Consider the following 14997-nt stretch of genomic DNA (forward strand, 5'->3'; position numbering starts at 1 on the left):
AATTACCACAGTGTTAGTTCCATTCATGCTGGGTAGAGGGAGGCTCTAATATTTTTCCTTTCCTTTTTTGAATAGCGAAATACCACTATTTTACTATTAAACTGCAGAAGAAAAGAAAAATGTAAGGAAATGCATAATTAAAGCCAAGTTTCCTCCACTGGAATAAAAACTGACGGGTCCTGGAAGCGAGAAACTGTTAATTAACACTGGAAAGGACCTTTATAATACACTGCTTGGAGTTTCCCTTTTAATCCCACTTTCAACTAATCATACTAACCAATGCCTCAGCAGTGCTAAAGCAACCAAATATTTTGAAAAATGACTTTGGAACGTAATACACGGATGGGTGTGCCTTTTAGTAATCTCTGACCTCTCAAGATTTATTTCCCAAATTTTTCACATATCGGAAATGAACTAGAATGACACTTTAAAAAAGAATGGATGAAAGAATGGATAAGACTGAGTGTTCAACATTTCTTCTTTCCATGTAATAAATTCTCAGCAATCACTGAAATAATCTTCAAAGTCCATTTCTTATTAAATATCCTCAGCCATTAAAAAATCCTGTTCAAATCTTATTTAGTAACACACACACGTGTGTGTGTGTGTGTGTGTGTGTGTGTGTGTGTGTGTGTGTAGCTTTAGAGTTACATTGTTATATGTATTCTTCACCAACCTTTGTCAATGACATAAGAGAGCCCAACTTCACCACTATTTAACATTTGCTATTTTAATTTAGATGTAAAAGAACAGTTTCTTTCCAAACTGCTGAGGGACAAAAAGAAAGTGCCTTAATAAATAAGAAATGCAAGCAAAACATATATTAAACTATTATGGAAACACTTAGAAAAATAAGTGCTTAATTTTAAAAATAAATCAACAATAAAACATTGACAAGCTGTGCGTTTAAGACCCCATTTGTTTTTAGTAAAAAACAACCCCTATTTTTTGCAGCACTTTCTCCACAAAGGTAGGAACTGACTTTGATTTTATCTCATCTTAAGGGTTTATAATAAAAATTACCTGACATGCACATCCTAAACCTTTCACATTTGTGTGTCGTGAGCTTGCCTTCTTCAGCCCAGCAGCCGTGATGAAAAGTGTAAACGCACCATGCCTGTCAATCTTAAATAAAAAAAGACTGGAATACCACCACTTCATCAAGCAGATACTAGTGCGAACTCTGAATCTTAATCATTCACAAAGTAATAACCATACTGTCGTTTCTCTAGAGACTTCTTGGACCCGTTTTCTCACAAATGCCATATAATCTTCGGTACCAGCCTCTTGCGCCTGCAACAATGTATACATGTTTGAATGTTGCTAATGACCTTCCTACAACTAAATATATGTTTTCCGTCATGAATTTGCTACGCCTATTTGGGTGCACAATGAGATGAGCAACTGTTTTCAGCACAAATTGCTGGGTATTAATCAACGGGGACCATGCTGGGTTGGGGTTTGCACAGGGATAAGGGGAAGGGGGGGCAACCGCAGGGGCTCGCTGTCTAAACAGCATCATATAAGAGAAGCTTCCCTCCAATCTTACTGAAGCACTCATATTTTAGGAATTGGCCTTGGTAATTATACTACACTTTAATATACCTCAGGCCTTGCCTGCATTATCAAAGACTCACGGGAGAACAATTATACCAGTGGCATCAGAACAGAATGAAAGAACAGCCTAGCTGGATCAGGCCCAATACCTATTCTTAGTCCAGCATCCTGTTCTCACAGTGGCCAGCCAGATGCCTGGGAGAAGCCCACAAACAGGAACTAAGAACAGCAGCACGATCCACATGTGTGATTCCCATCAGCTAGTATTCCGAGACATCAGAAATCCCTATGGTTAAACAAGGCTGGAGATTCCTAGCTGAGCATATTGCTATGCAATTCTGGGAAGTCCTGGCAACGCCTTTTACACAGACCACATTGATGCATCTATCAATGCGAAAATGGCGGCACACTTAGATGCGCCTTTACTCCTCTGAACATTTCCCAGGGGAAAGCATCGAATTCCTTCCCATTCACCAAATAATTACATTTATGTGTTAAAGTGGTATATCGGATGCCATCTGATCCTATAGATTCTCCTTAAGAGTGGATTACACAATCTGCTGATTGGCTTGATCTCAGCCAAAACAAGATTCCCACAGAGAATAGCAGTCTTCGGTTTTTCTGCCCAGATGCCAAAGCACATGAAGAAGAGGTGAATCCATAGAAGCTCCAGATATCCATACAGCAGAAGTCACAAAGTTCAAGTCACTATTTCCCTTTTTTTATCCAGGTCAAAGGCATGAATACAACAAGGCATTGTTAGTTGTGATGGGCAAAACTGAGTGTCTGTCGATATAACAGGTCAGGTTTTTTTTTAAGGCCTTTGTCTATGCAGAGTTATAATAATGCAGAAGCCTGATTGAATAGAAATCGAGGGGCAGGGACGGAGACACAGAAAGAACGAAGGGGAGAAGAGATACATGTCAGTAATGTCACAAAGTCAATACTGTGTCTACAGAGGGAGAAATGCACACAGCTTGCCCTTTGAAAGCTTCTCCATATCTTTGTATTTAATACTGTCAGAGTCGAGAACACATTTTAATGGAGTTTAGTGGCAATTGAACACATTCATTCACACACTCCGTCAGAGGAAGTGCCAGGAGTTTCTATCCTAGAATATCCAGGTACACTGGAGATGCCTTGGCCAAGTTCTGAAGGAGGCAGTGGATTTCTTTGATGTTGAGCCTCATATGAGGTTCCCTCTGCCAGCACCCCAACATCACATCATAGACTTCCTTTGGGCATGTGCGAGGTCGCTGCAGGACACGGCCCTGAGTAATGCACTCAATTACCTGGAGTAAGAGAGAGAGAGAGAAGAAAAGGGAGAAGGAGCAAGCCAATTAATTCTTTCTTTTATTGCTGATTTTGGCAATTAGTCAATACATTCTGAGAGAGTCACCCACCTCCCAATTTACACGCGCCAAACATTACATTCTGCACTCTTATCTTTCTATAAATGTTCCACTTCCGGCAAATGGAGGGAAGGGCCTGGATCCAGCCGAATACTCTGCCTTTGAGACCATTCGCCACCACAGCCCGACTGCATTTTTAAAAGCATATCATTCGTACAACAGCACACACCTCATTGTTTGAGAGCTGATACCACGGCTGTTTGCCGTAGGTAAAGGTTTCCCATAGAACGACTCCGAGGCTCCAGACATCACTTTCTGTGGTGAATTTTCTGTACATTATGCTTTCAGGAGGCATCCAACGAATGGGTAACATGGTATGTCCACCAACCTGGACAGAAGAGTTTAAAAGAATTTAAATGGTTTTTGTGGGAAGAAATATACGGAGAAAGGGACAATACATGTTTCTAAGATTTTGCAGTGCAATATATTATTTCCTGTTATTGTGAATTTGCGTCTCATTACTACATCCTTCTGCTTCTTGTTATCCCCTACAATCTTCATCGAGGATGGGTGGATTCTTCACTTCCAAGGCAACATTCTTTGAAACTTTCGGGGACTTTACACTATAGCCCTTTACTTCTGTTGCAAAGTATCAGAACAGCCAAAAGTCTGACCAAGATTTATGGAGCATTTTCTTCCAGCTGTATGCCAGAGTTTAGCAGTAACATGTGTATGTTTGGAGCATTCAACTGCATCCAGGGCTACTGATTTACTTGTAGAAAGCACCTCTGTATGCACTTAAAGACATGCAGAAGTGTTTTCTCAAAAAGGAGTCATTGTTGACTTCCCTGAAATGAAGGCATATATGCCGGTTACATTTGTTCTTAAATGCTTTCCTGGTTAAATACGGTGGACAGAAAATGTATCGACACTTTGTGGATTACTCATTTTGTTTCACTGCACAGAATATTTGACCATGGCAATCAATGTAGATTACCTTAAACCAGGTTTTACGCCACCTCCAATAAGGACCTATGCATCTTACACACAAATAGGCACACAATGGGTGGTATTCAACTAAGCTGTGGTCGGAAGTAGACCCACTGAAATGAATGGCCATGACTGCATTAGAGCCATTAATTTCAATCGGTTTACTCTGAGTAAAACTTAATCGCTTGCCACCAATTTTTATTCATTGGCTGTTTGCTCCAGATTGGTTGTGCCAGGGCACAGCAATGACTAAAAGTCTACAAGCAAAGGATTGGCTAGAGGTCTCCAGGCATCCCCTAGTCAACATGCACATGGCTCAGCTCCCAAGTCACCGTGTTTCAGAGCAGAAGCCACAGCTGGCAGAATTACTCTGCACTGCAACTTGAAAAGGTGCAGCAGTCCAGTTAGCATCTAGGCCAGGCATAGGCAAACTCGGCCCTCCAGATGTTTTGGGACTACAGCTCCCATCATCCCTAGCTAACAGGACCAGAGGTCAGGGATCATGGGAGTTGTAGTCCCAAAACTTCTAGAGGGCCAAGTTTGCCTATGCCTGATCTAGGCTCTAGGAGCAGCCAGCTACACTCTTTTCTTGGAGACATCTGGGATCAAACATGAATGAAGCAGACCGGCCGCTGCTCTCTTGATGTTCTTGAGACATCTGGGGCTTCCAGAGCACATGAAGGATTGGTATCAAGGGTGTCAAAACCAGGATGTGTAAAAATACCCATAACTGAACTAATATGATCTGTGGCCGAGATCTGTGTGGAGAGTATAGTGTTACTAATGCATTGCCAATATGCACACCAGACACAAATACAGCACTCAGTTTCTGACCCTTGCTCTAAGATGCACTGAGAAAGCAAGCTGCTATCCTTTGCTGCATTTACTCAGTGGGTGGGTGAGCATTCATTAGGAGGTTGAAAAAACAAAATAGACCCTTTGAAACATGTGGCTACACACCAGAGCAAAGGGCAAGCACCATTACAACATTATTAGTTGCTAGAGGCTTTTGGTTCATTAAATATTAAGTGGCTCTTAAGCTTGGTCATCGTGGGGTATCTATGACTGATTTGGCTCCGTGCGTTTTATGGGACAGTCTTTAAAAAATTAATGAAAGCTGGTTGTAAAACATGGTTCTCTCTTTTATTGAGGTTTTGTTGTGATTTAAGCTTCTTGCTATTGTAAGAAATGTAAATGCCTATTAGAAAAAGAAGGGCACCCTTCCTCTTATTAGCTTCCCCATAGTTAGCTATTGCAGAACAATAACATACCCAAATGGGACGCGGGTGGCGCTGTGGTCTAAACCACAGAGCCTAGGGCTTGCCGATCAGAAGGTCGGCGGTTCAAATCCTCACGACGGGGTGAGCTCCTGTTGCTCAGTCCCTGCTCCTGTCCACCTAGCAGTTCGAAAGCATGTCAAAGTGCAAGTAGATAAATAGGTACCGCTCCAGCGGGAAGGTAAATGGCGTTTCCGTGCACTGCTCTGTTTCGCCAGAAGCGGCTTAGTCATGCTGGCCACATGACCCGGAAGCTGTCTGCGATCAAACGCCGGCTCCCTTGGCCAGTAAAGCGAGATGAGCGCCGCAACCCCAGAGTCATCTGTGACTGGACCTAATGGTCAGGAGTACCTTTACCTTTACCTTACACTAAATGTAGGAGCCTCATTTGATACATAGCTACACACATAGAATCGCTACATAAAGATGCTTGGGCTGCCTCAAGGTAACAACAGAACTGTTTTTATTCATAACTATAGATGGTCCATGGGGTCACGAAGAGTCGGACACGACTGAACAACTGAACAACGAACATAGATAACACACACACACACACACACACAATTAAGGCACTTAAGCTACTTAACTCCCAGCCCCCTCTATTGCTTCATCCTAATCAGTTTTGTTGCACTGAACTTCTGCACTGTGGAGTCTTCCAGTGACGGCTCATTGCGCGCCAACTTTCAGGATAATGCTGGGCAATCCTTATCTCCCACACTCCATGAAGTCTGGCCAGTAGGTAGGGCAGCCCACAATCACCTACCATCACAATGCTGCCTGGTGCCTGTGTGGACAATCAGCCAATTGATGGGGCTTGCAAAGATCCCAATGATCAGTTGATTGTCAGGGTTCGCAAAGAGCCACACACGGTTCAGTGCAAGCCAGTGCTTTTTTCCCAGGGGGTACTCAAGAGTATGCAGTGCCTGCACCTCTCTTTGTTGTTGTTAAAAGTGTGACACTTACAGTAACAACTTCATGGTGAGTACTGGCTCCTATTTTTCTAGAAACAAAGCACTGTGCAAGCTATGATGATTGCACTGGGCTTTCTAAATAAGAAGAAGAAGACGAATAAGAATTTATTTATATGCCACCCATCTGACTGAGTTACTCTGAGCGGCTTCCAACAATTTTAAACACTAAAGGACATCAAACATTAAAATCTTCCCTTAACAGGGCTGCCTTCAGATGTCTTCTAAAAGTCAGATAGTTGTTTATTTCCTTGACATCTGATGGGAGGGAGTTCCACAGGGCGGGTGCCACTACCAAGAAGGCCCTTTGCCTGGTTCCCTGTAACCTCACTTCTCTCAGTGAGGGAACCACCAGAAGGCCCTCAAAGCTAGATCTCGGTGATCCAATAATCACTGTATATTTACCTCTCATCATAAATGGCATCTGGTACAGGGCAGGTGACCATGTCTTGGCCAAAATGACCTAGCAGGTCAGATGGGGAGGGGGGGTCTGCAAGCTCTTATTAGGCCTGTGGGTCAGAGGTTCACCACTAATGTTCCAGGCTTTGACTAAACAGTTGCCAAAAGCTTTCCATTTATTTTAAGGCTCAATTCTTATTTTAAGGCTCAATTCTTGTGATGATGAGGAAAAATTATCCAAACCTAAGAAGTTACAGCATTGCTATTACTGGCCTTGTCACCTGTGGCACTTAGGAAGTGGGTGCTGAGGTTTTGTTTCATACAAGTATGAACACCAGAAATTAGGATTGACCTTGGCTCGTTGTTGTGCCAACACATAAAACACCCGTTTAAAGGCTATGCTCTAAACACACACACGAGATCTATGCTGAGAGTTCATCAAGATGAAGATTCTGCACCCAGTTGGCTCTTAACCATATCTGTATGGGATGCAAAACATGATAAATCTGTTTGCTCTGTAGCTTTGGGTAGGGAAGGGCAGCAGTTCAACTGCTAATAATCAATTACTTACCTTTGGCTACATCAGTTGACTTGTTGACTCCTGGAGGAAAGCCCATGGTATGATGTTGAGGTGTGAATGGGAAATTCAATGGGGATAAATGGGGCTCTGATTCTGGCTGCCGCTACCTTCCCCACTGACAGCAGAACTGATTAGCCTAAGAGGGGCAAGCCTATAGAAATACAAAATCTCAACCCCTGCTAAACTTTTACTACTATTCTGCTGTGTGAGTGAACCAGAAGGAGCCATCTCTGGGTCTTTCCCTTCCAGTTTGAACAACATCTGAGGTATCTGCTGCTAAAACCATACCATTTGAGTTCAAAACCATACCATTTGAGATTAGCCTTCATCTTTGAGAATTGTTGCAGCTTTCCTGAATTGAAACCAAAGGCACTTTGGAAAAACAGCCAGAATTGTGTGGTGGCTAGAGAATTCGGTTTAGGCACAAGAAAGCATTCAAACCTATGGTCAGCCATAAAGCTTACAGGGTGACCTCAGGCAAACCTGGCCATCTGTCATGGATGCTTCAGCTGAGTTTCCTGCAGGGGGGGGGGGTTAGACTGGTTGACCCTTGGGGTCCCTTCCAACTCTACAGTTCCATGATTCTATGAAACCTCATGCTAAGCTTACAAACAGTTGTTGTCTAGTAAACAAGATACAAGTCGTATAGCCTTTTATGCACTAATCAGTTATTCATATTGGTAAACAAGAACCCTCATGGTTCTGATCCCCTCTCTTCAGAGTTAGTTCATTGGCTCTTTAATGATCACAGTTTGGCTATCCCTCTAATTAAATAGACAAATATACCATAATTCAGCATCTCATATTGATGCTGTTCCAGCATTCACTACTTCCTTGTAAACCAATGTGGGCAACATTCTTTGCACAGGAATATTACTCATGTCGGGGTAATATTAATCTTTTCAGTCTTGAGATTTTCAATTTGTGGTATTGTCAAATATACAGATACCACAGATTCTGCCCTCCCCACAGTCCCTGCTTACTAAGACTAAAAAAAAAAAGGCAAATTTTTGCCATCGGTGCAGTGTTTTCTAGTTGAGAGGGCAGAAAAGGTAAGAAGGGATATTTGGTCTGGAAGACACTCATCTGGTGTTCCTTATCAGCTCTTCGCTCCCTGTTACAAAGACACATTAATGTTGGTATAATGGCGATCTGTCATTCAGCACGGCATGCCATTTGTTTTAAAGGAGAAAACTCATTCTCCTCCCATTCATGCCCACTCTGCTTAAGCAACGGCAGAAAACACTGCCTGCTTTTGAGGGAGCATGCTGTAAAGACAGCCATGGCACTGCATACTAATTGACACACTTTAATGATTTCTTTCCCTAATGCTGTCTCCTTCCTCTCTGCTCGCTTCTCCCCTGACTTGCCGGTTCCTAGCACATAAGGCTTGCTGCCATGGAAACTAAGTCTCCGAATGTGCAAACCTCACCACATCAACATCTCGAGCATACTGCTGGTGAATTTCAAAAAGGTACATCAGGCTAGAGGATAGGCAAAAAGAGGGGGATTTCCTTCATGGGCATGCTGTTTAGGGTCCTGACAGATTTATTATGGCCAAGAGATCAACACTCACACATGTATCCCACCAACCCACTGTGCTAAAATGTTAAATTATTATATTGCATGGGCACCCTGCTTACTACGCAAGAAACTAGCAGATCCAAAATAGACCAGCAAATCTACTTCTCATTCCTTTACCAAGGGGGCAACCCCTCTTAAAGGCAGAGATTCCTCCCTGCATCTGGGGAAGTTTAATGACTCAGAATAAATGTGTCCCTGCCACTGGTACAGGATGTAAGCAGTACAGATGCCAATCTGTGAAAACATTCTATTGAGCCAATTCAAATGATGCCTGGGAGATCTGCAGGTGCTACCCGATCATAAAAATCAGAACCAGAGGGAAGTTGACTCAACAGGTGGGCAAGGCCCTCTGCCAGCGGGGTGATTAAGGGGCAAAGGATAAGGCTGAGCTGGAGCTATTTGCCAGAGCTCACATGCAGTCCACTGCAGGGGCAGGGTCCAAATTTTAAACATAAATTGGACTTGGAGAGTAACACACAGTTGGAATAAATGCACTGTACAACCATCGTTTTATCCTGCTCAGTCATTTGTAAAGTTTAATACGCACACAGGCAGGATGGCTAGGACAGAGGAGCTGTGGATGCCGCCATTCTGAGCAACGGGGCTATCTCAAATTCCTGCTGCTAGTGGTTTAAGTCTAATTGAGAGTGTTTCTTCTCAGGAAGCTAAATATTATTATTTCTTTTATTGAAAATTAGCTTTAATAACAAATTTCTCCAAAACAGGACTGCTCACTGCACCCTCACTGTTCACAGTAAAGACACTTGGAGTGCCTTAGTGAAATGCCTAAGCATACTTTTGGGGTTAACAATAAACTTGGGCTAACTTCAGATGTAACTATAGTTTGGCAATGTGTGAACAAGCCTTGCACTTCCTCTCCCCCCCCCCCACCTTCATGAACTGTTGAGTTACTTCCATTCTCGGCCACATCACAGTTTGCAGTTACACCTGAATCATCAAACTTGTATTTGCCCTCCAAATAAAGATAGGAAGTCACAATCTCAATGTGGTTTGCCATCTTGGCTTTGGAGTGTATGTGCACAGTTTGTTGGCACACTGTGGGATGCATGGAAGAGAAAGTAATTCGTTGGCCCACTTTGCACATAATACTAAGCAATTTATTTTAAATATATATATAATGGAAACAAAATAGAAAATTCTTTCCAGTAGCACCTTAGAGACCTACTGAGTTTGTTCTTGGTATGAGCTTTCGTGTGCATGCACACTTCTTCAGATACACTGAAACAGAAGTCACCAGACCCTTATAAATACTGTAGTGAGAGAGTGAGGAGGGGTATTACTCAGAAGGGTGGTGGGAATGAGTGAATCAGCCGATCTCTCACTATATATAAGGGTCTGGTGACTTCTGTTTCAGTGTATCTGAAGAAGTGTGCATGCACACGAAAGCTCATACCAACAACAAACTCAGTAGGTCTCTAAGGTGCTACTGGAAAGAATTTTCTATTTTGTTTCGACTATGGCAGACCAACACGGCTACCCACCTGTATATATATAATGGTTTGTTTTACAAATCACGAGGTATCAATAAGTTGTTCCACGGACAATGAAACAAATCATGGTTTGTTGCTCCAAAATATGGTTTGTTTTCTAGCTGCCCTTGCTTCACATCTTTGTAGTTTGGAGAGCTCTTGGGTAGGGTTAATAGACAGAGGTTGTTATGTTCACATGGAGTGCCAAGCCATAGTAAAAACAGATCAAGGTTCATAAGCAAACAAACCACAAACTATAGCTTCATATCACAGTTGGTTTGCAGTAAATAAATCCTATTTAAGCTGTTGGGCAGATCTTCCGGAGACTGAGCGATATTGCCAGACAAGAGGACATAGCCCAAGTGAAACCAGGGATGTTCCTAGGGGACCAGATATATCAACTGACACCAGCCCCATATCTTGCGGAAATCCACTATGTGGAATACTGCAGACTCCTTACAGTGGCTAGACTAAACGCCCTTGATTTTGCGGTATTGTGGGGAAGGTACAAGGGAGTCCCATACACCCAGAGAACCTGTCATTGTACTATGGGCGTGGTTGAGTCTACTGAACATATTCTTCTGACTTGTCCTCTTTATGTAGAACTCGGGCAAAACCTTATAGCTCCACTTTTATGTCAATTTAGCTTTCTATCCTATTCTATACTTACTGAACAATGTCACTAGAAATATAGCCTCCCAGGCGGCTAAATTTCTTTTTTTAGCTTTTACGCATCACAAGATTTTAATTGATTGTATTGATATGGGGCTATCTGTTTAGCTCCATTCCATTGTGGGTTATGTTTTCCTCTTTTTTTCCTTCAAAGTTCCTTCAGAGGTTGTTTCTAATTCTGTACAAATGTATTTTTTCCTGACTGACGGTCGAATTAAAGAATGTATGTATGTAAGCTGTTGGGCAGGGTTCACACATAGTGCTAAATCATGGTTTAATAAACTATAGCTCAATATATCGTGATTTATTGCTATTTGTAAATCAGAAAATGCAAGGGGAAGGGGAAGGGTCCATGCAACCCTAAGCCATGGTGTGATGCTATGTGTGAACCAGCCCTTATTGGACTCTATTTAACAGTTCCTGTTTTCCAGGAATCTGAGGGACCATATTCAAAGAATGGTTCAGGTTCTTTTCAAGAAAAATAAATGGTTCATTCTGAGTTTGGGCTCTGGTTCAGTTTTATTCCGACAACTTACACCAGCATGACTCCATCTTGACCTTGTTACTTGCCTTTAGCCATCTGGATAGGGTGGGAAACAAATGGCAGGGGGTGGGAGGGAGGCAGGACTCACAATAAAAGTATATTTCTTTAGCAGATAAGAGGGTAATAGTACAATGCATTGGAGTTTGCAGGCAAGCAGCAATAAACAAGAGGAAGTCTGGAATGATAAGCAAACATTTTGTTTGGTTTGCATTTCAGGGGGAAGTGGAGGCTTCGCTCCTCAGAAGACAGTCAACTTTGATCTTTAAATAACTTCCTCCTAATAACTGTAATTTAACCTGCCTGTGCCCAGCAGTTCTCCGGATTCCTCTAAGACTCTGGGTGGTTGCTTCGCAGAAGGCAGCAGAGAGTTTCTATGTAATTAAAATTACAGCTGCAGAGAGCTATTCGTTGAGCTTTCAAATCTTGGTGCCAAAAACAACATCTCTACTTGTGAGGGCAGACTCCTGAGATGCCCGCGACTCTAAATTAAAACTCACAATGCACAGTGATAATAAAGCCGCTGTTCCAAGATTGGCACAGGAATTAAGAAGGGTGACATCTGCTTTCCCCTGAACCAGAGCTTTCAAATTCACCTTCATTCACCATGCTCTTCCATTCATTGCAGTGCCATCTAAACAAATGCTTTCCCTTCAATAATTCTACAGGTGCCTAGTATAAGAGGGCAAGGATTTTACTGGATCCAGAGTTTCAGGGCTCCTTCTTGCCTCCTACCTGTGCAAAACCTAAAATTACCATCACCTAGAATGGAACATTTTTGCCCTCAAGGGATTGGCTCAGGATTTCTATATGCTTCTGTACAGATCACCCAACAAATTCCCAATTGCTCACGAAAGATAGTGTCTATAGCATATTGGTTTCTTCTTTATAGAAGATTTGCTATGTTATCATTGCAGATCTAATTTCTATTTGTCATGGATCAGTTAGCAGAAGTGGGGAAGGGGAAGGCTGGACGACGAAGAAGAAGAAGAAGAAGAAGAAGAAGAAGAAGAAGAAGAAGACTTTCCCCTACAACAGTCGGCATACATAGACAATGAAAGCAAATTTATAACATAAGAAGTCTCCTTTCTATGTGGAGGGATGCTACCAGAAACTATTTTCCAGCGTAATTCAATGGCCACTTGTAGTAAGCCCTTTGGCTTCTAGGCCAGGGTCTACCCTACTCTCCTTCCCAGGCTTTGGGGGCAGCTTTGTGCAAAAACTGGCATCAATGGCAGCTGCTGTGCTGGGGCTTCTGCACCTTTAATTAAGTATTGAAAGTGTAGGAGCCCTGCACACTTTTGCATCTGGCCATGCCGGCTGGGCCCAGTCCAGCTTGGAAGATCAACCCCACTCCACTGCCACCTTATACCCTTCTTTGTTACTAGAGGCAACAGCATAATCCATCTGCAAGCCTCTGCTTTACACAGTCCTTGCTTCATGGCATTTTTTATGTCCGACGACTCTGGGGTAAATGAACTAAGAATACTGCGAGGATGGGGAGCCATCGAAGGTGGGCTAAAAATAAAGGCAACCACCACACTGTGTAGCAAAATTAAGGTTTGGGGCTGAAGGAAACACCCCTTCAGCAGTGGTGAGAAGACAAAGGGTGTTTATTGCTAGCAATATAGCAATAATGGCTCAGTGGGATCACTCTCCAAAAGCTGAGCAAAGCCCAAAGGGTGGGGCCTGCTAATATACGGTACATACAGCTGTTATCTGTTAAAGCAATACATATGCATAAACTTCCTCCAATCTAAAGTTACAATACAATACTAATTATACCATGTATGGTCTTTCCTTCATTACCTATTCATTAGGCAAGGAAACAAAGGCAGACACTTAAGAATGTTGTTTACAACCTTGGGAGTAAAGCTGCTCCTGGCACAAGATAAGGCACAATGCCTCTAGCCTGGCTAGTTAGCTGAGCTTATAGGTCTCTATGTGCATCAGCTGTACTCCTGACACCCACTCCACAGCCCCTGGGGGGGAGAAAAATCCCTCTGTCATCCTCTAGATCCTGACATGACGCAATGGCCGAACCAGGCTGTGACGTTGGAGCAGAGCTGAAAAGCACACGTGGGGAAAAGAGCTAATTTCATTTGAGTACCAGTTGCCAAAATAGCATCTAATAAAAAGCCTTCAAACTGTGACAGTTCAATATAAACACCCACATGGATGCCTTGGAAGCTGCTTGACTCCGTCACCAGCTTGCTCCTGCTTTTCCTGTGCGAGACCTCGACACAAAACTCGCCCACACAGGTAGGCAGCTGCGTAGTGACAGCGGAGACCTGCAGGTGTCTGTGAGTACTGCCATTTCTGAGGGGAGAAAGAAAGGCAACTTATCCCTTGCTTTAAGTGTTCTATCAGCAGCTAAACCTGATGCCATTATTTATAAAAAGAAGGGGGAATAAGAACCCTGTTGCCATACATCGACTCTTTTTAATGTACAGACATTTTATACTTAGAAATAGGCAGTGAGATCACCCTTTGGGCTTATTACACTGCCATTATCTTTAACAAACAGTGGAATCACAAGGAAATCTACAATGCACCGAAGCCAGAATCAGATTATTGAAAGGTTGTAAGATGGAAGGCAGAGCACAACATGCTAAGGAATGATTTCTTTTCTTTCTTTCTTTCTTTTGCAGTGCACAGATGGCCTCTCAAAATTCTCTACCCTATTTGTCAGCAGAGAAACTGAAGGAGTGGGGCATTTCACTAAACTTCTCCACGGGGAGGGGAAACCCTTCAAATTTCTTGGGGTGCGGCTCCAAATTTGCAGTGGCAGTACCACAGACAGTCTCTCTCTCTCTCCCCCCCCCTCTCTCTCACACACACAAACACACACACGACTGTTGCACTGTGCAAGCACATCCTTGGACACTCTGTGTTTGTGTAAAAGGCAGCCACTACAAAAATGGCAGGGAGCAAAATTCCATAAAGTGGCCCTTTAAACAAACTGAGGGTGGGGTCCGTGGGCAAAAAAAAAAAAAAAAATCCCCAGAAAATGTCTACTGAATAATTTTGCTTCTACAGCGAGTAGGTAGCTCTGAGCCTCACATACTGTGCCGGAATCTGCCATTCCATTAAGAAGTACAATTTGTGCTGGAGAATCTAAGATTAAAACCTAGCAAAAACATTTAACAGTTATGGAAAAAGTTAGCTTACTCCAGGAAGTATTAGCTTGCTACCAAAGCACAAAACAACCCCAACATAGAGCACCCTTTAAGCCTCCAAGCAGTTAAGAGGAGCGTGCAGAAGCTCAGTAGGTTACACCTTCTTGGTAAACACTGAGAAGGTTTGCTTATTTGAGTCAACCTGGTGACAGACAAAATCAGATTCCTATGGTGCAATAAACAACCTGATACAGGTCAGTGCGAAGTACAAGTATCCGAGTTTTATTTTCCATTCATTTGTGTGTGCCTGCGCTATTGTTATATTTTGTTGTGGCTTAATTTGTGTCAGGCTTTGACTTTCTGGCATTCAAAAGGGGTTGGCCTTCTTCCCACCGCTGAAGAAAGTGTACCTCTTACAAAGAAGCTGTGATTGCTTCTATTATCTAATATATACACACCTTAATATTT

At 42.8% G+C, this 14997-nt stretch overlaps 1 protein-coding gene across 8 annotated transcripts in view; it reads right to left on the reverse strand.

Annotated features, from left to right (window-relative positions):
• Positions 1–638: 638 nt before the first annotated feature.
• The window catches only part of NTRK2 (neurotrophic receptor tyrosine kinase 2), a 178497-nt gene continuing 164138 nt past the window's right edge, over positions 639–14997 (reverse strand). For all 8 annotated transcript variants that reach the window (XM_033163600.1, XM_033163598.1, XM_033163599.1 and 5 more), the window contains 2 exons: positions 3139–3297; positions 639–2849 (listed from right to left, as the gene is read on the reverse strand). In XM_033163600.1, coding sequence (XP_033019491.1) covers positions 2664–2849; positions 3139–3297 — 345 coding nt within the window. In that variant the 3' untranslated portion in view covers positions 639–2663. The remainder of the gene's footprint in view (positions 2850–3138; positions 3298–14997) is intronic.

Source organism: Lacerta agilis, chromosome 11 (genome assembly GCF_009819535.1).
Source record: "Lacerta agilis isolate rLacAgi1 chromosome 11, rLacAgi1.pri, whole genome shotgun sequence".
In the NCBI taxonomy this organism is placed as follows: Eukaryota; Metazoa; Chordata; class Lepidosauria; order Squamata; family Lacertidae; genus Lacerta; species Lacerta agilis.